At 35.9% G+C, this 25232-nt stretch overlaps 1 protein-coding gene across 3 annotated transcripts in view; it reads left to right on the forward strand.

Moving 5' to 3' along the window:
* The window catches only part of MCTP1 (multiple C2 and transmembrane domain containing 1), a 539870-nt gene that overhangs the window by 364397 nt on the left and 150241 nt on the right, over window positions 1-25232 (forward strand). For all 3 annotated transcript variants that reach the window (XM_007469753.1, XM_007469754.1, XM_007469755.1), the window contains 5 exons: window positions 8107-8209; window positions 9963-10065; window positions 10399-10500; window positions 10881-10955; window positions 13183-13302. In XM_007469753.1, the coding sequence (XP_007469815.1) occupies window positions 8107-8209; window positions 9963-10065; window positions 10399-10500; window positions 10881-10955; window positions 13183-13302 (503 nt within the window). The remainder of the gene's footprint in view (window positions 1-8106; window positions 8210-9962; window positions 10066-10398; window positions 10501-10880; window positions 10956-13182; window positions 13303-25232) is intronic.

A 25232-nucleotide genomic window follows, 5' to 3' on the forward strand; every position in this document is an offset into this window, starting at 1 on the left:
CAATTGGGAGAGGGCAGTATTGCCCCCTTGGGTGCTTTAGAAATCTGTGGGGGAATTAAGTTGCCACAATGGTTGGGGAATACTATTTATGTTGGGAGTTGAGGGGCGGGGATACTAATTGTCTTAAAAAGCATTAGACAATCATAAAGAGTGAAAACTGTCCCATGTCCTGCATGAATAAGTATAGACACTAATACAGCTTTAAAATCTGTTTCATGATTATGAGTCTAGATTACATCCTGAAATCATATTATTTACTCAAGTCTTGTTGATGGCTGCCACTTTACACAGTAAACACCAAAGACCTTAGGATTACCTCCAAGGCACTTCATGACCTGGTTCCTTGTTACTTCTCTGACATGTTCTCTTCTTCCCGTTGCTCGCTGTGTCCTATTATCAGGTTCCTGGAGCACACCAGGCTTTTGCTCTAGCTCCTCCCTCTACCTGGAGCACTTTTCTCCCAATATCCACTTAACTACTCCCGCACTTCATTCAGTTCTTTGCTCAGACCTCCCTTCACAATGAGGTCTACTCCAACCACCCTAATTAATTGTATAAACTGTGCCCCTCCCCCACACTCTTCAAACCCCTTATCCTGCTGTAGTTTTTCTGTTTTCCATTAACATATATCACTCTCTAACATACAATATAATCTGCTTATTAATTATGTTCAATATTTATTCTCTTTCCTCCCTCGCCACTGCAAGCAAACTCCAGGAGAGCAGAGACCTTTCCTTTTATTTTGTTTGTTTGTTCATATGGCCTAACACATAGTACGTACTCAATAAATATTTGTTGAATAAATCAACATATGACTTTATTGTACATACCCAACTTTCTATTTATTCCTCTGTGTAATAGCATTAAATTAAATATTGAAATCACTTATGGGGTGGTTTTATTGTATTTCAGAATAGTGAGGAGGGCATCACAAAATCTACAATATGAGGAAAATGTTTTATACCTAGTGGGCGGAGAGCCACAACTCTAGAGGGTCCATTTTTATGCCACAATGAAACCTGCTTCATGACTTAGTGAGAAAAGAGAAGCCCTATTATTACTTAGTCCCAGAACCAGACCCAGTGGGAACTTAGTGAAGAGTGTCAGTTAATGTAATTCTACTAATCAGATGTTTAAAATATGTTGAGGTCAGTCAATGAAAAAGGCTAAGGTCAAAGCCTCATCTCCAGTGATAAGGGGAGGATTGGAAGATGTCTCCAATGTAGGTTGCTCTTTATTTTGGTGGACCCCTATGGGATTCCCTCAACTATAACATTGTTATGTGTTATGATTGAAATTCCAGTTTGTAGAAAGATGGCAACCTTGGTTATAATTTTTTTAAAGGTTAAATTATAACCATTTCAAACTGTGGCAACTGAGGAAATTAAACCAAAGAGTTTAATTTGTGCAGGGTAGCCCCAAAATAAAAGGCCCCTGTGGGTATGAATTGCTTTCAGTGCTACTGAAAGCCTCTGTGTTTTCAGAGACGTGGCAACAAAGAGGTGGTCACTGGGTCCCCACACACGCACCCATTTTTATAACACATCACAACCAGCAAAGTGTGCCACTTGTCAGCAGGAAAATGACCTTGGACAAAGCCCACCACTGATGGATCAGAATTAACTTTCTATTTGGGGAGCAAGAATATCATTCAGTATCTCCTGAGTGACTTTAATACTCAAACCAGTAGTTTGCACAAACTGAAGTTATCCACTTGCCCACAATACAGGTAGCAAGTGAGCAGGGGTGGTGCTGACTTCCCCACAGTTCTTTGTAAATATGTCAGTGTGGTGACCTCAGAGAACAAGGACTAAGAGTGAGAGAGAATTAGCCAGTCAGTGCACCCTGTTTAATCCTCACTGCGATTTGAAGTTTGCCATTTGACATGCCCATTGGAGACATTTCTGATGTGTATTTTTATGGTTATAAGAACGTCTTTACACCGCAAGGAGAACTGAAGTAATAGAGTAGATGCTTTAAGATCTGTTATAGGTTTATTTTTATGAGTTACGGTAAAAGAGTCTCGTTCTAATTTTAATTCCCTTGGGAGATTTTTCCCCTATAAAAATCCATAGCAAAAAAGATAGCTCTTAGTATTTAACTAGATTATGGATAAATGCATCAGTCCTAACATAATATTTGTAAGTACCTATTTTGTAATTGTTATATAACATAGATCTAGGTTTTGTGTTACAGAGACCCTAATAAAGGGATAAACAAATAGATGTAAGCTAAATAGTCCTTATCACAAATTCTTAAAGTCCTTCACTTCTAACATTGCTGGTGATAGAGATGTGTAATTAGCATAGATCACCAGCATCATCTCCACAGGGAAAAAGTCTTCACTTTCTTTTCCTCTTCTTGTTCTAGACTTGGAGAATGATATGCTTCCTTTCATTGCTCCCATTGCACTCTTTGCTTACCTTTATTACAGCGCTTACAACCCTGCATTCTAATTGTGTATTTACATGTCTATCCTGCCCACTAAATTGTGTGTGCCTTGAGAGCTGGACTAAATCTTATCAGAATTATAACTCTGGGGTGAGACAAGCAGACACGCGATAAGTAATGAATGCTTCAAAATGTATTCCTATTTCTCTCTAGAAATTATCGACATGGAAAGTGGCCATGTTCTCAAGGAAAGCTAAGATTCTTTTCTAGCTGTCATGGCAGGTAACACAATCAACCCCCCTGCCCCCGTCCTCACCCAGCGCTGCTTCAATTTCTATCTTGCATCCAAACGAAAATCTCTAGTTTCTTGCACTGGAAAGGAGAGGGTAAAGGCACTTTTTAGCCAAAATGGCAAAAGTTAAGGAAGAGTGCTTTAGTCTTCTGACGAGAATGAGTAAGAGGGAAACAAGAGATTATATAATCTTTGTTCCCATGCATTTATGCTCTTTATTTTAGATAGACAAAAATGATCAGAAACAAAATACAGTTCGACTTTAGATGCTGCTTTCATTCCTTGCACTTCTAGCCTGACAGTACCGAATACAATGATAACAGGGGCCGGCATGGCATCACTCTCTAGAACTTTGCAGAGTACAGTGCACTTTATAGACATCAACACTGCATCCTGTAGTCAACTCCACTCCTCCAGTACTCTCAGCAAGCAAAGCAGCATATCACAGGGTCTAACTGGAATGATAAAAGGATGAAAAGAAGGAATAATTAAGGAGATAATTAATGGTTAGATCCATCATTGGTATTTCTGTGATTGTTTTTGTTTGTTTAGGTGGCACATAATCAAGACTGCAAAATTTAGGAACTGAGAAGCCAGTCATTTAAAGCATCATTTAGCAAACCAGATAAACACATTAACTATCTGTAGCCACTTCTTTAAAATAAAGCTCTAGTGGGTGCTTTCTAGCAGTAAGTTTATAGTATTTGATATTGTCTGTTTACTGTTATTTTGGCTGAAATTGCTGTTAATTTTTAATTGCCCTTTAATGCCTTTAATGCCTTTAATGGCAGGAGGATTCTTTTTAAATTAGTCAAAAAGAACATAGTGTGTAAAGAACTAATGTTGGCATCCACACTGATAACTGTAAAAACATAACTTTTTAGAAGGAAAAGATGAAAATGGAAGTTAAAAATAAAATTGCCTTTCCTTACCTAAATTTTCCTCTGCTGGATTCTAGAAATATCTAGTCAGAGTATTTTGTTGAATGCTTCTTGACCTTGCAAAAAAAGACTGGGGCTTCACTGGTGGCGCAGTGGTTCAGAGTCCGCCTGCCGATGCAGGGGACGCGGGTTCGTGCCCCGGTCCGGGAAGATCCCACATGCCGCGGAGCGGCTGGGCCCGTGAGCCGTGACCGCTGAGCCTGCGCGTCCGGAGCCTGTGCTCCGCAATGGGAGAGGCCGCAACAGTGAGAGGCCCGCATACCGCAAAATAAAAAAAAGAAAAAAGACTGACTTGGCTAAGCTCAGTAAATTGTTTTCCATTCCCAGATAATAATATCAGGCACAATAGATTGTTAAATAATGACATCTGCAAATTCCTTTGGTTCTACCTTCAAAATATATCCAGAATCGAACCACTCCACGTCACCTGGGTTATTGTAATATCCTCCTAACTCTTCTTCCCGTCTCCTCCATTGCCCTCTCTCTACCTTATTCTCCAAAGAGCAACCATCAGATCCTGTCACACCTCAACCCCAATCCCTCCAATATCTCCTCACTGACCTTCCCAACTTAACTTTTCTCCATAGTACTTATCACCTAAAATACTATAAAATGGTCTTATTCATTGTCTTTCTTCTTCCTCAATGCAAACTCCATAAGTTCAAGGGTTTTTTTAATTGTTTTATGTCTGTCTCCTCAGCACATAGAATGTGCCTGGTACGTGGTGAACAATAAATATTTGTTGACTGAATGTATCTATGGACAAGACATTACCCAGCTCTTTCCTTGGGTGTGGCCCACTAAATACTGAGGTATGGCACAGTTATTGGGAAAGGTCTTCCCTAGTGGCTTACATTTAAATATTATTTAATTAAAGGGAGCATGGACCACAGGGGTAGAGCAAGGGCTCTGAAGATCAGATAGACCTGGGTTTGAATAATAGCTCCACTACAACCTGTGTGACCTGGTGAGTTATATAATCTGCCAGCTTCAGTTTCCTCTCTGTAAAATAGAAATAGTAAAAGCATCTTTCTCATAAAGTAGGCATAAAATTTCTTGAAAACATAATGTTGGGCTTATAATAAAAACTCAGAAAATATTTGCAATTATGACAATAATAAGTATTGTAATTGCCCTTATTATTGCTATTATTTATTGAGGCCCTTGCTAGTGTGCCAGACATTCTGCTACTTGTATTCTAACTATTATATCTGCAAGGGACCATTACAGTCACTGCTGAATGTGTGAGGAAACAGGTCCAGGGTCCTAGAGTGAGTATTCAACCCCAGATTGCTCAGCCTCCAAAGTTTAGGCCCTTTTCCCCAGACCACTGCGCTTTTGCTTTGAACTTTAATGCCTTGCCCAGAACTCTAGAAGTACATGGAATATTTGAGGAATCAAAAGGTGTGATACAGCTCAAGTAAGGGATTTTAAGGACCTTGAGATTGGAAATGAAAGACTATATTCTATACCATATGATGTGGATTTTAACCTATGGGCTCTGAGAAGACATCAAAGATGTGTTAAACTTGAGAAGTTTTCAGAAAAATGAAAATGACAGCATTACATGGATTGGGTCATGTCACTGACCACAGTCAGTCTTTTATATGACTGTCAGCAGGTTAAGAATAATAGATTTCAGATTGGAGAAAATCAGCTTGAATTAAAGCCATGTCAAATAGCAGTTTGGTCTACCTCAGGCAAAAGGCTCTTTTTTTTTTAACGTAAGCACCATTATATTCTGCATAATGTCTAACACGGTCTCTTAAAAATTATATTGGTTACCCATTCCAAGTTATAATATAGGTTCTGATAGGAGAATATCTTTGCCAGTGATGGTATGCCACTGGAATTTCGAATAGCAAAATGACTGAGAAGTGGCTTTAGAAGGCTCTACGCTGTTTTTGGTGTGGAAATGTCTCTAGTTCTTTAACATCTTTCTTCTAGTAGAGAAAAGTAACTGAGAGATTAAGTAATGTGACGATGGATGGCTGATACTGGTTTTCCCTAGGAATGGTCTTCAGAAATAATCAATTAAATAGTAAGAAAATATGGATTGCCACTACCTACCTCATGGGCATAGAGTTTGATAAACATACCAGTTTCTTAACAAGATATGAAAAATGTTAAACATTAAGCACAGATTTTGTTTCTTTCTGATCCTTTAGCCAACCACTGACTCTAGATCTTCTACTGTCAGTAAATTAAAAATACAGCAACAAAGGTGATGATTTGGGAGACTTTCCATGGGGTTGGTTGAAAGAACTGTATTCAGTCTTACACAACTGGATATACTTCCTGTGGGGAAAAAAGTCAAGTAAAGATTTTCATCCTCTGTTTGTAGAAGTTTCAGGTAAATTTTTTCACCATAGATTTCGGTCTCTGGAATTTGTTCTTGTGTTTTGTTACTGAAGCAGTGGTACCGTTTTGACTGAATCTATTACACATTGTTGGTCATTTGAGGGAAAGTAAAACCAAGTCAGTTGAAATAGAACAGTAATTGAAGTAAAGCAAGTGAAAATGAGGGAACAAAAATACTGGAAAGTGCTATCTTTTTGTAGTTACTTTTTACTGATTAACGTGAATGTACATGTATATAAGAAAAGTTAAAATGAGGTCCAAGCAAGAGTATGAGAGTTACACTTGTCTTTTAAGTAAATGTTTCCAAAGTTAATCATTTCATCTAAAGTGAAAGTAAAATACTCTTTTGACATGAATTCTATCATAAATGTGGCTTTAATCTCCCCTATGTTTGTTATATGTAGATATATTTTATCTCTCCAAACCTTTTATAAACTATTTGAGGTTGGAGTTTATGTGCTCTGTTCTTTTGTTTATACCATAGTACCCAGCACAAAGCTAGACGTGGAGAGAAGATGCTTAATATGAGCCTTAAGAATAACTAAGCTTTTGAAAACTAATCTATTTTTCATGCTTGTACCTGAATTCTTTGGGAGAAAATTAAGTTGTTGATGTGGCAAATAAAGCCTATTACACCGTGATTTAATGAACAAAAATTTTTTTGAATACCATCTTTCATGGCATGTGTGAGTTGTAAATGAGAGTGGTAACAGGTAGGGCAAGAGGACTGAAGGAGGTGGGGAAAAATACAGATCCTAAACCAGAGGTAAAATTTTCACCCGACCTTAAAGAGTTTCAGTTCTCTATTCTTTATTGAAAATTATTCCCAAGACCAACAACTGAAAAGACTGCCATAATGTTAAATTACGCAATTATCCTGGGCTATAGGAGGCCACTGAACTAACACACACATATTAAATCTCTTTTTTAATGTAAAATTAATAAATTAAATTAAAGGTGAATCACAGTTTGTGCAGCTCATTTTCAAAATTACAATATGGAAAGTAAATACACTGCTGTGTGGGAATACATAGCTTATCTGTCACTGATAGCTAATGAATTCTTTCCTATTAAAATTTAATTGAAAATCTTCAGTGATATTTAAGCTTTCACAGAAGTGTAAACTACTGTGACTACAATTCACAATGCATTTAAAACAATTATTCTTTATCATTAAAGTTAATAATATGCACATTAACCTCTTATGTAGTCTAAATCAATATTGTAGTTTAAAAGATATGACCTCTGGACAGCTTTCTCTAAATATTGATTTCATTGTCATTTGTATAAGGTATCAAACAAATTACATGCTGCACTAATATCATTAATGCTGCCCCCATAGAGCCAATGACTTTATGGGTTCTTACAATACAGAACATGACATTACAAAAATATTGAGGACATCGCAAGATATAATTACCGAATGGATGAGGTTTGACTATGGCTGAGTAGAGTGGTTCTGAATATATGATAACTTCCAAATCCTTCACTCTCCGTGGACAGGAGAAATACTGCTCTTTAACATGCAGATTGGTTACTGAGGTTAAGTTTCAAATGGCAGAATTTTTTTCTGCCTCAGAGGGTCTAATTTACCGTTTTGTGATGCCACAGATATTTCAGAAGAGAATCTAAAGTCAGATTAAAATGTTGTAATTCTGCAATATAACAGTTTTCCCAAAATAAACTTGTTTAGGAATTTCTATTACAAGTTCCTAGTGAGTCTGATGAGTTGGAAAATACATGCATTAAAGTAAAGGGGCTGAACCTTTCAAAGGTCACTGAATTAAATAAAATCTGATTTAGGGATGGATATGTATCACGTTTCCCCTCATAACCAGCAGTTATAGTAGTATTTTTGTAAAAAAAATTGCAAATTAAAGTAGCAGCCATGTAATTTGCTCTCTTTTACTTTTTTCAAGTTCTAAATTGCTCTGAATCACAATTGTTAGCGTCACCCAGTTATATCTAACTCTATTTTGATGTTATTTTTTAATTTTTAAAATGTTACTTTACTTTTTGTTTTCTATAAAACTTTTTAGAAAAGAGATGTGGTCACGGTCACGACACTGTGAACTGTGTGTGCAATTTGTACTATAAATGTTCCCTCCATATCTCTTGTAGGTAAAAGCGACCCATTTTGTGTGGTTGAACTGAACAATGACAGGCTGCTAACACATACTGTCTACAAAAATCTCAATCCTGAGTGGAACAAAGTCTTCACATTGTAAGTAGTCATTACTTTGAGCTCATTTCAAAACTGCTGCTAAATGATATTTATTTTTGAGATTTTTGTGCGTTTATTCTTAACTGATTAACAACTCAATGAATCTGGCCTGCCTTTGCCAGCAACAATGAATGCATAATTGCATTACCTTCCTGATAGTGAAACCTGGGGAAAGGGTATGGCATTTTTCTTTGTTTTCACAGATACTTTTTTTAAACTGTGCATTTTATATATGATTTGACGAAGGATTTTGCTCCCATTAACTGAATTGCCGTACTGCTTCTTCCTTTTATACTTTCTATTGAAATTCTCCCCAATTGCACTGACACCAAGGAGGACAAAGCTCTATTTGTTCCATTGCTCAAATCAGCAAACAATCCAGTCTTGGATTCGGCAGATGTTTTAGTTTTGGTTTATTGCATTTTAGCACAATAAGAATATTAAGTACTGTCCTACGTACCAGAAAACACTTTGAGTTAATTTTCTTTTTGTTTTAAAAAGTTTGTAAATCTTTTCGATCATGCACTGTAAAAGCTGCCGATGCTACACTATAGTATCTCCTAAGTCCGTGGTTGTTTTTTTTTTTTTTTTAAAAGCTGGGCTTTAGAAATGAACTCTGAACAAAGGAAAACTCTCCAAACAGAAGTACTTCTTAAGTTTGCTAACATAATTTTATTTTATTTTCGTATATGAGAAACTGTTTTATTTTCGTATATGAGAAACTGCTAAATTCCTCATTAATTTCTTATAATGTCCTTGCTTAAGAGCCAGTAACTAATCAGATTTAATTATCTGACCAATTTATCTTTAAGGAATTTCACATTTTTATAAGAGATGAAAGCCTGGTCAGGAGACTTGCACTCCTAAGAAGGTTGTGGAGAGTGTTTTTCTCTGGAATGTATAATTGAATGAGTAGGTTTGATAATTATCAAAGCCATTAATTGATTGTGCTCTGATAAAGCCTTTTCTCACATGTGGTTGCAGTCTTTCAGTAATGAATATATTCATTTTTTGTTTTCTCTTAATTCATGTTTTCTTGGTAAACAGTTTGATCAAAGAATAAATGGGGCTTATTTTTCTAGAAACAAAATATGAAGAGCTTGCATACTTGTTTATTAACATATGTTGTCTTTGGAACATAATGGAACACTACTTAATTTCTAAATCCTAGGGTGGTACAATAGCTATCAATGTTACATTTTCTTCATTCTGTACTCTGTGTTGGTTAATTTTTACTATAAACCAAACAGAAATAAGTCAGAGTTTTGGTGAGAGCTATAAAGATAAAGGAGATGTTCTATTATGATAAAAAAGAAAAATTATATAAACTATACTGTGACTCTTGCTGAAATCAAACCTGGTGGTGCTTCATGTGGGAGTAACAAGAAGATGGGAATTATTGTAATAATGAGAATAGGACAAGTCTAAAAAAAAAAATAAGTGCCACTTATTGATTTTTTTTACAATAACTTATTCTTTGCCCATCCAGATGGAAATTATATTTTATTGAAAAATTATAACTTAAAGTTACAGTTGTATTCAAAGTTCCAGATAATAGAACCATCATGTCTAGTAAGGTGCACTGTGGGAAATTCTGTCAGATACCAAGCTACCTTATGTATGTGTATGCAAATAGTATACATAAAGCACATATATACCAAATCAGCTGGAGCTATCTAAATTTTCAAAAGCATTTGTGTTCTTGTTCCCCACTGATGAAGTCTTTTTTTCCTTACATATATTTATTATGCAGCAACATTAAAGATATCCATTCAGTTCTTGAAGTGACAGTTTATGATGAAGATCGGGATCGAAGTGCTGACTTTCTGGGCAAAGTTGCTATACCATTGCTGTCCGTAAGTTTCATTCACCTGACACACTGCTCTGTGTTGCTTTTGCTCAAGGAAAAAAAAAAAAAAACCCTCAGCTCTATATCTGTCATTTCTCAACCAAGGTCTGTAATAAGAACACTAAAAATTTTAACATACTCAATGCACGGCCATGTTGAATCCCATGATAGTTAATTTTTCCTGACAGACTTGATCCTGGTAATGAACAGGTACTTGTCAGAATTGCCACAGTTGTTTTGGGTTCTCTGTCAGTTTCAGCAGCTGGGGGTCAAAGGTCACTGAGGGAGTGTATTCAGTGGAGACCGCGAGACAGACGGCTGTCATGTCCTTTTCCCGCAGATTCAAAATGGTGAACAGAAAGCCTACGTCTTGAAAAACAAGCAGCTGACAGGGCCAACAAAGGGGGTCATCTATCTTGAAATAGATGTGATTTTTAATGCTGTAAGTCTTAACTTTGGCTTTTTTGTACTGCTAAAGAGTTCAGTTTCATGAAAGCTTTTGTTCCTGATTTGTAGAGAATTTCTGTCATTCCTCATTTTCTCTAAACCTTGATGTATCCTGGAGAATACGCTTCTGCCACTGCCTGGCACACCCACACTTTCTGTTATAGCTGGCGGCTGCCGCTGTGGCTGGGCTCTGGCCGCTGCCTGCCGGCGTCAGAAATGGAAGCGCATGCCTGTGCAACTGTATACATTTATATTTTATGAGCACAGCAGCCAGGACTTTGAAACTTTCGAAATTATTGCAAATTGAACTGCGTGAAAAACTTGTAAACATTTGTACTATATTAATCCATAACAGACACATATGTTGATGTATAGGTGAAAGCCAGCTTACGAACATTAATACCCAAAGAACAGAAGTACATTGAAGAGGAAAACAGACTCTCTAAACAGGTAAAAAGCAAGGAAAGATTAATCCCTCTGGGAAGACTTGATTATATCTGTAAAACATCTATGTAAATTCAAATAAACTTTGGAGGTAAGGAGGGGGGAAGACTATGGAATTTTTGATCATCTACTGATGTGAAATGGCTCTTTCTTTTCTTCTTTCTTTTTCTCTTTTCCCTTCCTTTCCTTAAAAGATCAAACAAGGACAATACCAAACTAGTAAGTTGGATGGGGGTGGTCAGAAAGGAAAGGGGATACTGTAGGCTCTGCATAGAATGGATATGTATTCATGCGTTAGCAGAAGAATGATCATTTTGAACATAAAATACAATTTGATTGCCATGGAATGTGTAAATGAGAACACCAAAAGCTGAGGTTCAAATATATGTCCAGACCACCCACAGGTATGATGCAGGTGTCTGTAAAGTGAGCCCAGTATAAAGTTCTTGCCTCTAATCCACGAGAGAGGGGGCTCTATCTTTTAAGGGAAGGCTTCCTCTTAATTAGATTTTAACTGTGATCTTTTAGAAGTGAACTATTATTGGCATTTTTAGCTAAGAAAATAGAAAATCAGGAACCCTGATTTTTATATCATGAAGAAATTTTAAATTATGCTTGATATCTCGTAATTAGACTTGTAGTTTTAAATTCGATTTGGTAGCGAGTTAAGAAAAGAGTACTAAGCTACCCCTTTTAAAAATTGTTTACTTCCAAATAACACAGCTAAAATCAAATGTATTTGAGGTTATAAAGTTTACAGAACTCATTTGTGCGTGTTAAAATCTTTAATAATTTCCTGTGCTATTAGAAGACCAAAAATACTTTGGTTTTAATCCAATCACTTCACCATAAACAGTGCAATCTTTAGGTGTTTAAAGACAATGCATGAGCTACGCATGTAATACCTATCTGAACAGAAATACAGATTACATATTTCCACAGTTATAGTTAAAAGTTATAAAAGTAGCACTTAAAGTAAGGTGATCAGGGGCCAAGAAGGAAACAAATAGAGACACTTTTTACTTTCCCTGAAAGAAATTTTAACTTGTTTAAACTGGTATGCATGTATGCGCATCTGTATGTACACATATGTATGTTATTTTTTCTATATGACCCCAGTTAACTTTACATAGCTACTTTAAAATACCAAATCGGCCTTGAAGTGTACTTGGAAGTAGCAAAATATTAACCTGCAGACATATTACTCTAACTATTAACATAGCTGTATGTAATTTTTTGAACCTATATCTAGCGTACGGGCTGTTTTTCTTACAGCTGCAGTCATGCCTTAATTTAAAAATTTTAATTTAAATTATATCAATTCTCATGTACTTTTTTTTCTTGTTCAATATCTGTAGCTTTTCTATCTCTTTTTTTTTTATTGAGGTGTAGTTGATGTACAGTATTATATGTTACAAGTGTACAGTATAGTGATTCCCAATTTTTAAAGGTTTGTTCCATTTGTCGTTATTATAAAATATTGACTATATTCCTCGTGTAGTACGATATATCTTTGTAGCTTATTTTGTATATAATAGTTTGTCATATACCTTTTTTAGTAACAGATTTTGTAAACTACTTGTCATACATTTTTCCCTAAATTCAAAATTATGAAAGAGTAATGAGAAAATGTGGGTGAAATTTATTGTGGGAAGGAGGGAGATAGAGAGACGAAGAGGGAAAAGAGAGAGAGAGAATGAGACTATGATAGTAAGAAAGGGAGACTCCTACTGAAATGGTGAAAAAACATGTTAGTTTTCTATAATAAAGCAATACTTGACAGGTTTTTCCCTAAGGCCCTAAATAAAACCATCCCCAGTTATCCATTTCACTTTGAAATATCTTGAAATTAAAGCATTTAAAGCATTTTAAAAGCACAGGACTTCAGAATTCTTAAATATATTTAAGGTTCCCAGTATTCTAAGTGGCGAAAAAATGTTTTTGAACTGTTGGAGATTTTTTTTTCTTTTGAATAGAGGTAGCCCAATTTGCATGATAGTATTATTTATGCAAATATATTTAACTAAGAAATTGCACTTATAATTTAGTTCTTTTCACCTTCTCTAGAGATACTTCTTTTCTTCTAACTTGTGAGCCAAATTGCTTGGTATATTCTTACAACTTTATTAACTTTCTGAATCCATTTTAAATCACACTAAACTTGAAGAATTTTGTAGCATATCTGATGGGTTTTAGTCTTGCAAATTCTAATAATACTTTCATCTTCCTATAGCTACTACTAAGAAACTTTATCAGAATGAAGCGTTGTGTCATGGTGCTCGTAAATGCTGCATACTACATTAATAGTTGCTTTGACTGGGATTCACCTGCAAGGAGCCTCGCTGCTTTTGTGGTATGTTCATACTGTATTACTTACATTCTTATTCATTAAATTCAGTAATCATAGCTGCATGTTTCTGTGGCAATAGTTACAGTTATGGTGATGTGGCCATTTTAAACTTCTATTTTGAGACTTGACTGGGCAGATTTGCCGTGGGCAGGAACCTGATGGATTGTTCAGGGTCTGAGTCCAAGAATACATCCCCGCCTCAGATTTCCGGAATATAAGACATCTCAGCCAATGTATAATTTTCTCTGTGACAGTTAAAATGTAAAACTTTACATATTGCATAATTCCAAATCCCAATAGCAGAGCCAAGAAAAGTCCTTAGCATTAAAAAATAATAATAATATTGACCGTCTTCATTTTAATTTTATTTGTCCTGTAGATATTTTTTTCAAAATATGAAAATCCTTGGCAGTAGAATGCTAGTTGGTGATACTTTAATATGTGAATCAGTTGGAAGTGGATGTGACCTATTTAAGGCACATTTTATTATTTCTGAGATTTCCAGCTTTTAAAAAGGCATGAGTGAGAGTTTGATAGATCCAAATAGTCCTCTGACAATGTTCATCTTGTAGCCTTTTACTTTGGTTATTTAAAAACTGCTGATGAGACCAACTTGCAAAGCTAGAAAATCTGAAAGAATACTTTCCTCTGAGCTTCAGCTGGGATTTTCTGCTCTCACATTATTTTTGCTTATTCAGGGTTTCGGTTTGAAGTTTAAGTGGACTCGTTCTTTTGAAATCTTTTATTTTATTGTTAGAATATGAGTACCTTATGCTTCCTTATAGTTGCCGGTTTCTCAGAATATGACTTTATTGTAAGGGGCTTACAAGAAGAGTTTTAATTATAGTAACAAATCAACATTTTAGTATTACCATTCAAATGAGTGTATGCACATCTGTTTAGTACTTTGAGCTCTGTCCTCCTCTCAGGCCTTGTATGGGACTTTCATTAATGTCTGAGCACATGGAACAAAGAGTGTATATGTCCCTTTGTGTTGTAAGTTACCAGAAAGTTAAGCAGCCTGCTTCCCGTGGACATGTCGTTGTCTCCTTAAAGAAAGTGACTGTCATCATCATTAAGTTTTAGAAAAGAAAATCTGCCTCTTTCAATATTCTTGTATTTAGCTCTTTCACATAATAAATACACTGGAGTACTGTTAAACAAACTTTATTATTATTTTTCAGCATCATAGAGGCACTTTGATGTTAATGAGGAAAAAATGATATTGAGTTTCTGTGTGTCTTTTATGCCATTACTTCCAGGGGCCTTTTAGGAGACACAATAATATTCTACTGAAAATGTCTTGCTGCCATCTTTGATTCACTCCTCCCAAAGTCATTCCTCACAGCTATATGTGAAATTTGAAAACAGAGAAACCTATATAATTATATCATTTGTTCAGGAACCTTCATTTTGAGCAATTTAGCATTACAATGTGTGTAAGTCTTCATAAACTTCATCTGGCTTCTAGAGGTCACTCATGTAAAATGAATTCAAGATGGCAGACTTTTTTTTCACAATTTCTTTCTGATTGAAAAAAAAACCAGGCAGTGAAACTCTATGAGAAACTTAGCTACATGTACATGATGGTACTTGAGTAATTTCACTGAAAGGGAGTCAAAATTCCCTGGGGAAGAAATGTACTATTCTGTCTCTTAGCTGGTGGTCAGTTTCTAACAGACTGGATCCTACAAAACACAAGCTGAATGAAAGATGCTTTCAGAATAAGGGGGGTGGGGGAGGCCACAATAAAGGTAGGAAAAGGGACCCCTGACACTGCTGGTGAAAAAAGAGACCAAAAACTACAATGTGAATGCACATTAACAGTACTTTTGAGAAGAAACAACAATATTAATGGTTTTATTGAAAAAAAAAAAAAAGAAGCACTGAATTATATTCCATTGAATGTTATTAAAACAATGAAAACAAAAGCCAGCTTCATTTATCTGGACCTGAACTAGGAGTTCCAGGAGAATGGGGACCCTGCCTTTTTCACCTGGGACTCTAGCATCACCTGCAGAGTATCTAGCGTTAGTAGGCTCCCAATATAAATGACTATCTAAATCGATAGACTAACCAATGATCCAGTCAGTCAGTCTGAAATTTTTTTCTTATGTGGAGAAACTTTCTTCAATGATACCATATAAATAAGGGTTTGCTCTAATAAAGCTAGCTATTAAATGATGATAGACATAGCTTAATGCTTTGTAGCCATTTTTCCTATACCTTCCATTTGAATTCTAAACTATTTCATAATCCTCTCTCAGTCATCTATTTTAGTCTCAGATTAAATTCTGATACAAAAGGATCCTTGTATAGTAATAATAACAACTAACATTTATTACAAATCTATGTGCCAAAGAACTGTTTTTCAGGCACTAAAGCATGAAAGTGCTTTTCATGCATTAATAAATTTAATATTCCCAACAACCTTATTATGAGGTAGATACTATTATTTTCCTGATATACAGAGGGAGAAACTGAGGCACAGACAAGTTAAGTACCTTGCCCCAAGCCACATGGATATTATTTCCTTTTTAAAAGAGCTTTTAAAACATGTACCTTGTAATCTTAATATCATAACGATTTGGGAAAAAAGAACTGTTGTAGGATTTTTATTCATCTTGTAGATATTCAATGATGTATTTAAAAATGAAATGTTTCAAAGATCTTATTGCATAACCAGAGCCTTTTTTAGGCCAGTTTTTTGAAAAGAACTGCTTTCCATTAGGAGAAGCTATGAGCAGCACCCCATTGTTACAAACATATTGTTCCCATCATTCCCTGTTGATGGATCATGGGTCTATTATTATAATATTGGTTCCACTTGGCCCACTTTTTCATAAATGCAGCTGCCTCACATGGAGCACATGCATTTGTACCATTATGCTGCTTGGTTTTAGGCCCAGATCAGTAAACTTTATGTTTAAGTGGCTTTTTTCTATTCCATTTTATTTTTCTTTTCTAATTTACTATCCAAAAATAAATGTAGAATAATGAAATTTAAATGGAAAAACAATAATTTTTGTCCCTATGTCAGTTAAAATGGAGAGTATGTGAAATGCAGGGGGAGAGCTGCCCTGGCTTCTTTATGTGCTACCTATGTGCTCTGTGGAAGGTTCAAAGCTGGCTTACAGTATTAGAAGCGGAAATCGGCCTGGAAGGTGATGGATGAAATATAAGCAAACACGTTCCCGGGAATGAATGTCCTTATTGTTGTGTGCTATGAATTAGGTTTCTAAATTTTACTATGAATATTGTATGCCTAAGAGCAAACACAGACGTATGTGATGTGGAATGCACAACCGCTTGTCTTTGGGATTCATCTATTGTAGATGTGGAAGTGTCTCATAAATTGGGCCTAATTTTCATCAGGCTCTTGACCAGACATTTGTGTTCTTGTGGATGTCAGTGGGTGCAACATGGAAAAAAAAAAAGTGTACATTCTCTCTTTCTTTTCAGTACTGTCATTTCTCACTGTAATGAGCACAAAAATAATTGGACGACCAGGCTATCAGTAAAAAGGACACACTTCAGTGTGCGTCAAAGAATTATTTTACAGGACAAACTTTAATCCTTAAATGGGATTGTAGATAATTTGTGGTACCATCTGTCCATTTGGAATTGTTTTAGCCTTTTCTGTCGTTATACAGTAAGTGCTGCTGTGTTTAACATTAACATTTGATATTTTACACATTTAATTTCTGTTCTGCTGTGTGGTCCTTAGGGAATGGAACGCTAGTGCTACATGAGAGAGACAAAGTATTGATCAGTTAACATTTCAGCTACATTTATGTATGTCGCAAAATTAATGAAAATGCCAGACAAAAATGTCAGAGTGCACAAAAAGGTAGAATTTAAATTTGGTAGTTTAATGAAAAGTTTAAGATGTGCATTATCAAAAATGTCCTCTTGCCTTTAAAGTACAATTCCTAGCAGAATAACTAAAGGGGGACACATATTTTACTTAGAGGAACAATGAACATGAATTACGAAGGGATGTCAACTCCTCAAAGTACCTTGTGTTCCAAAACAGCATGTTTGAATGCTTAACTGTTACTCATAAAATACATGGGTTTCTGTTCCTATCTGGAGAGCTACTGGCTTCAGCCCTCCGGGCTGACTGGCCGATGAGGCAGGCTTCCTACCGAGATTCTCCCCCTAGGTTTTCCTTGGTATCCAGGCATTCCTTTTGTGTCAAAACTGAGAATTCCCTCTACAGCAATTCATTGAGGCCACTCTGGTTCATTACTCGTTCCTTTCTAGGTCGTTTTCAAATGCCTGGTTTTCCTTTGCTCCTAGATAATTTGAGCTCCACCTTCATTCAATCCCCATTTTAGTAAAGGATCACACTCTGGACAACAGCGACTCTCAGAAAAGCTGGGCCATTATGCAGGCAAAGAGAAAAAACAGTGATGATGTATGCAAAGAATGACATGAGACAGCTCTGTGTAGCCAAATGATAAAAAAAAAAAAAAAAAAAATGGAGGAAGCCCAAGCAAAGGAGGAACTGAACTTGCAGAGGCGATGGGAATATAGTACAATGATCTGAAGACAATAGGCTCCCGAGGAAAGTGTAGCCAATGATAAAAAAAAAAAAAAAAAAAATGGAGGAAGACCAAGCAAAGGAGGAACTGAACTTGCAGAGGCGATGGGAATATAGTACAATGATCTGAAGACAATAGGCTCCCGAGGAAACCTTATCAAGTACTTCCTGTGTAGAAAGCCTGCTGCTATTAAACAACATATGGATTTTTCTAAAAGTTATTACAAACAATAAGGACATTTTAAGTGACCTTCATGTTCCAGGACTAAAAAGGGAGCATCGCTTAAGAAGAAAGGTTAATGTGAAAACAAAGACATGTCTATATCACCTGTAGTTTAGATTCAAGTCTTACTAGCCTTCATATCACTGAACAAAAGAGGGTGATTGTACCGGACATATGGAAGGTAATTTTAAATTTCAACAGAAATTTCTATTTTAAAGAGTGTGAGACATCAGTAATATCACACCAACAAGATGATGCTTCAGTTTCTAGCAATTTTCAAATGATTTTTACAGAAGCTTTTGTTGTTGTTGCTACCATATTTTTTTTAGTGCCAGCAGAAAAAAATTGGAAATGTTCCAGATGTAATTTTTGTTACTTTCCCCACAACAGCAAAATAGGAGGACCCCTGAAAACCAAAGAAACAAGTACTAAAGCAGAATGATCTATAACTGATGGTCCTATCCTTGTGTTCTTGAATTTTCCTGGAATTATGTAAATCTAGACTTCCAAGACCTTTTGCCCACCCTTCTTTATAGATGCTTTCCTCTGACCTAAGGACTTACTAAATTTATAAACAATACTTCCAATTTACATAAATTTTAAAGGTACGTTAAACATTTCCTTCACAAATGTGTAAGTGAGGAAAAAAGAAAGCCTATACAGAGCTTCATTGATTTAGAAGATTGTATACCTCCTAGTTGCCTAAAATTCCTTTTACAAAGTCAAAGAGTATTGACACTTAGAAGATTCTAGTACTATATTTTTCTTTTCAGTAAACAGATTGTGTGCCCAATTCATATGAACGTGCTGGCACTTTGAGTTGATGTATACATTTTTTCCAAATTTATCTGAATTCCATGGAAGGAAAATATTTTTCAAGCAGTGGCCTATGAAAAAATTGTTTTCTTGTAAGTGGTACCTTCCGAAAAGCGTTGCATATAAATTCTTGCAACTGTGTAGAAGCCCCCCCAAAGACCACAGTTTAGAAGTGAGTTGAGTTTTAGGATTGATCACAATTAGCTAAAATCAGATATTAATGAAACAAAGCATTTTGACTAGATTTCTCCAATCCTTGAGGAGTGATGCTCTAGTTCAGTTTGTAGGTCTATTTAAATGTATAATCTTTTTGTTTTATTTTTGTGGCTGTTACATACACCAATGCAGCACTTCCTCAAATCAGTGCTTAGCTTTCTTTAAATGGTGCCAACACCCTTTTTTGTTTATTTTAATAATGTCAGCAAAAGGGGCTCCTGCTCTTTGGAGGGAGATAATAACATAAGGCACAGAGTCTACCACTCTCTGAAAAGCTTACTCCTCTTAAATTTTATTTTATATTTTCAACAAGAAGAATTTAATTCTTATAACACATCACACACATTATCTATTATTTCTACTCTCCCTCCTTTGTTCTCTAAAGCAGGAAGTCGTAAGATGCTATAATCTGGAGACGTTTTCTTCTGTGGGTGATTTGAGGAAAATCGAGTTATTTCACTTTTTCTCAAGTACAGTACTGTTGTGCTATATTATAATCAAACATAAACTGCAGATATCATCAGCATAACAATGATACCATATTGAATCTAGGAATTAGCCTTCTCATGAACCTTAATGGTATGTGCAGTGAAAGTTGGGGTGACACCAGTGCCTCATTGTGGTCTCCCTCTGGCTGTATGGCTGCTGTACCATTTCGCCAGGCAGCCTCCTTGTATTATGTATCAGGTAGTTACAGCCTCAAAACCTTTATGAGACCCTTAAAAAATATGTTGCATCCAGATTTTACAACTAAGTTGACTAAGGATCAAAAATTATAAAATAATGAAATCAGAGGTGTCTCACTATCTGTCCTCAGATTCCTAAACCAGTGTTCTCGTCCTCTGAAAAATTTTCCACCCCCTAGCTTCAATTTAAATTATTAGGCACATGCATTCTAAGCAAAACAGCAAGCCATATTCCATTGCAAAATATTATTCTGTAAAGTGTTTTTCAAAGGAGAAAGTTTAAATGAATGAGATAATTGTATAATTTATTTTAGTAAAATTCTGTAAAGTAAGAGTAATAACTCTTCTGAAAGATTGTAAATTACAACAGCAATGCAGTCATTAATATACTTTAGACAGTGACTTCACTCTCCACATGTTTTCATGGCCCTTTGTATTGGGTAAATATTAAGAAATAAGGAGTAGAATGCTTTCTATTGTCTGATTTTTCTATTTTGACCAATTATGAAGATATACCTTAGAATTGTGGTGTATTAGAGTTAATGTACCAAATGAGAAACTAACCTGAAATGCTGTTAAGGAAGATTTTCATTGCCTTTTTTCTTGCCACCATTTTACCACGTTTTAACATTACAGTCAGAATCGACTATAGATGCAGTAGTCACTCCTGCCATAGTAGGTGTGTGAGTTATGACACTGTGTTGCGTCCTCTATTTTGCTGTGATGACAGAGATCCAATACGCAGCAAGTGGTAACATTAGAGATCAGTAACAGAGGGAAGATGAAAGAGTGACCATTTCTCGTGTTTGCACCAGTCATCAGCCACTGGCTCAAAGGGAAGTAATGAAGAGAAAATCAGAGAAAAGCTAAGAAGCAAGGAAAGATAGAAATCACATCAAAGTGTAAACAGATATTTAGATAAAAATGAAAGGCAGCCCTGATTTTAAGGGTGGGAAAAAAAGATTTTAGAGACAAAGCTTGGCTTTTATTTTGTTTTAAATCAGTGTTTCTCTGTTTTTCTCATATTCACCTCTCTAAGGGGAAGCTTTTCATTTACTTTAATGAGACAAATGAAATACCAAGGAATAAGATTTTCTCAGGGAGTGTTGAGCTTTGAAGGGCCACAAATCATTGTGATACCTAAGATTCTTTTTGCTCTCCCCCAAGAACCAATTTTTACCCCCTTGGGTGCCATCTCCACCCTGTTGAGAATTCATGCTCTAGATCAAGTTTAATGTGGGTTTAACTATGTTTACTTTCATGCTCTTGGTGGTAAAGTCTAGTTTAGATTTTTGGTAGTTTGCATACAATGCAAATTATTCCCATAGGTAATCAGTCCGGAGAAGAATTAGTGATCTCTATACAAAATTACTGACTACATTGGAGTCCAGTGAAAGGAAAGATTTTGTTTGGCTTCACAGAGATTGAAGAATTGAATCTTCCCCTTATGAAAACCCATATGAGAGTTTTCTTCTCTACACCGATTCCAAGGGTGCATTGTTGTGCTTCACTGAAATGGAGAAGTGGGCTGAATATTAATTCTGGCCTAAGTAATATAACCTCTATCATTATGAAGGTTAGATGGGTTTTGTCCATACATTGTACTATAGTTATGACTAATAGGTAGTCTTTATATTCCTAAATGAATATCGTTATGTTAGAGATATAAAAGCGTGCTTTATTAGGCTTGATTCCCTCTTAGATTTTCACTGGAAGGGAAGGAAAAAGGCTTGTGGAATAGGAAAGTCATTTAAAACAGGGAAGATACACGTTCTACTGGCTATTCTATATGGTTGGTTACTCAGTTCCCCAAAGGAATCAAAAAACTTTTACTGTTGTAATTTATCAATAATAAGTAAATATATGATGTTTTATATTCTACTTAGCTATATACAAATAATTCAGCTGCATTTTCCATAGTTAGCATCTTTACAGTTTCTGCCAAGAAGACTGCAGGCAATACTTACATGTTTGAAACAAGAATATATCATCCAATTTTGTCATAAAATGTTGGTGAATTAAATACTATTTTCCTGAGAGAAATCTTTTGGATTTCATTTAAAATAAGAGATTGCCAAGGCTACAAGTAGTCCATTAATTATCCACAAATTATTATGCTGAGGTTGCATATAAGAGGTGTTATATTTTGAAGTGATATTAGTAAAGTAATGGCTGCTACTCAGAGAAAATTAATTCATAAATATAGAAGTTCAGATAGCTGAGGTCACTTTTTCTAGTTGGGCAGCAATATTGAAAACTTATCTGGTTTTGTTTACATTATTTTAAATCGAGTTTGGTTTTTCCATTGCAGGAGACTATTGCATGCCTCAACCAGGAGGCTGGTATTTTTAAGAGAGACCTTTAACCAAGGTTCTGCAAGTTTGGGTGTGCACTGTTTCCTTTATTTTTTAAATTCTCAGAATATGAGCCTCCTACCACAGTGTTATTTCTAAGTCCTAAATCTTGGTTGATATGTAGTTAAAACTACATATCTTTTCATATAGACTCACAACCTCCAAACAAGAGGTAAAAGTCTGTTTTGTAAGACAGCTGCTTAAACCTTGGAATGCATTTCCCCACAGTGGCAATACCATAAATACTGACATAGAACCATTCACAAAGCCTATCAGTCCCTTCATAGAGTACTAGCTGTAGAGAGGAAATATCACATGTAGGAAGTAAAGTCAATGCAATCATGGCTTGGTGCTCAGGATGCCAGGAACACACCTACCCCATTCCTACCTCAGGATAAAGCACCTTCCTCATGGCAAAGGCATGGGGTCTACAAAGGTGGAGATTGTATAGGCTTTTAAGGGTGCAGATGAATTCATAGAATGTTACAGTTGGAAGGGAGCTTAGAGATCATTTTACTGTAGAGGAAATTAAAGTTCTCTAAGGGAGAGGAACTTACTGAGGCACTTCTCCCCCAGTTGTTGGTAATGGACGCTTCGAAGACAGCAGCATTGAGAAGAGAAGAAAAGGGGGAGAGAGGGAGAGAATCTCTGTCCTGAAGTTTGTAAGTCAAGTTGTCCTTAATTCAGGAAAATCAAGTGACATTGTCCTGTAGAGTTCTCAGCGTGTAAAATTAGACTCCCAGTTCTTGGTATTCCCTGTTAAGGAAAGTGTTGATCGAAAGGGCTGGAGCTGCCTATTCAAAATAGTAAATCTGTGCTCACTTTGCTTAGTATTATTCCTGCAGTTCAAGTAATAAGTGCATATCTTATCTTCTGATGAACTTCTCTATTAGTTGCGATCACGTCACGTTACACCTCCCCCAAACACTGCAGAGATGTGTATATAGTAATAAAGGACACAAAAAGTTCACTGTGTATTTAAGTGAGGTACATTTTAGACAAGCAAAGAAATGTCATTTGGCCTCTAAGTAGTATAAATTACTTATTCCCGAAAGTAAATGTAGACTCATTAAGAATATATTTCCCAGGTTTCAAACACATACTTTCATGAGTTGCTTAAACAGTTTAAACCATCTATATTGATCCATATTGATTTAATGGTAGCTGAGATGAACCTGTCCATGGCCTAAATTTCCATTAGACTGAATAAATGCCAGGAAAAAAGTGTATGTATTGTGAATTATCTAGGAAAACTGGTGATCCAGTTTCATTGTTTTGCTTTAATCCTAAATTTCCTTTAAAATTACATAGATCAAAACTTTTCTAGCATATAATTAAGCAAAAGAATGGAAGCGTATATTCCTTTACGAAGTGGTGGAAGTACTGAATTAATAATAATTTGGGCATATGCTAAGATACTATTAGAATTTGTAGGGTGTTGCCCACTTTGTTACATAAATTATGTGAGGTATCGTTTGCTATAAATTTGGTGCACCAATTTATTGCTATTGGAGTTACCGGAGTGAAGAAAGCTAAATGAAATCATCTATATGAAATGCTTTGAAGTCCTTAAGTATGAGGGCCCTTGGATCATTTAGGCTTAAATAATACATAAGACCACAACAACACAGGTTTTTGTTTCTGAGAGCTGTTGTAACGTTTCAAAATTTGTATCAATCTTGAGAAAATGATTTAACTTAAAATTATTATTTGGAAATATCCTATACTGGACCTAAGAAAGGGAAATAAATCACAAGGAAAAATTTCTCATCAGTGTTCGCTAAAAGTGCATGAGTCTTCCTCCAGAAATATGCGGGAGACGTAATAATACCTGGGTTCTATTTCCAATTGACTAGAATGTTTAACCTAAGTTTAAGGAACTAGGGAAAAAATAGATTGCAAACTGAAAAATGCCATTTTTCAGTATTTTTAATCCATTATTACAACCAGTGACAGGAGATAAATTCAGGCTGTTCTGCTTGAGATGTATTTCAGTTCCATTAACAGATCTTCCCCGTTTTCATGCACACTCAATAAAGCTGTGTTGAATGACTGACTCAGATGACTTCAGCAGCAAAACTGGAAGTTAAAGCTGTAATATTGTAACAGAAACCCCCAACAGTAGTATCAGATGAAGCTGAGAATAAATGTAGTATATCAGGCATCATAAAAGGGTGAATGTGGGATACATTTATGCCCTCCTCTACCTACTGTGAGATTCATACATAAGATTCACACTCATTATTCTCGTCATCTTAATGAGATCAGTGTGGGAACATTTCTCTACTCTCCCTCTTGACTGTCAGAAATGGGACACTCCATTATTTCTCCTTTTTCTCTCTACTTTTAAGGGACAAGCTATATTTTCTTGGAAGGCCAGAAATGTTAACTGATTGCATCAGGCAGCCCCAGAGCATAACACGGAAAGGCTAAAGGACTCTAGGTAGAGACCACAGCGTTGGTCTCTCTCTCTCTCTCTCTCTCTCTCTCTCTCTCTCCTCTCTTTCTCTTGCTTGCTCGCTTTCGCCCTCGCTCTGTTCTCTTTGTCTTTCCTATGCGCACTTTCTTTTCTTTCAGACTTTTATTGTCTGCCCTACTTCCTAAGGGGTTTCCTTGGAAAAAAGGGAAATTTCTCCATGAGGAGGAAAATAGGGTACCTGAGTATTATCTCTAATTGCTAGCCTCCTTCTCTTTGGATCTATTGCCCTGATTAGTTTTGCACAGTCTTCCTAAACCAGCTCTGAACATAATCGGTTCATGTGTTCAAGCCAGACATGTGTCCGGCCTTGAACTAAAAGAAGTAGAATGGGCAAGGCACCCATTCTAATGCATCTTATCCTCAAATAAATTTTCAGATCTGTCAAGTAACAGTCACTGTTTATAATTAAAGTTGCTAGGAGAGATTTTTATCATGTTTTTAGATCATGAATTCCCTTCATCCTTAAGGACAAGACAGCAGGAACTTGCAAAAATATTATTCAAGCCATCTAGGCTATTGATTATTAATTTATATTGTAACCACACTGGTTTTAGTACTGTTTTCCTTGAGAGGAACTCAGATTCCCTTTAACATGATTGAAGAATTTTAAAGT

This window comes from Lipotes vexillifer, unplaced genomic scaffold (assembly GCF_000442215.2).
Source record: "Lipotes vexillifer unplaced genomic scaffold, Lipotes_vexillifer_v1.1 scaffold67, whole genome shotgun sequence".
In the NCBI taxonomy this organism is placed as follows: Eukaryota; Metazoa; Chordata; class Mammalia; order Artiodactyla; family Lipotidae; genus Lipotes; species Lipotes vexillifer.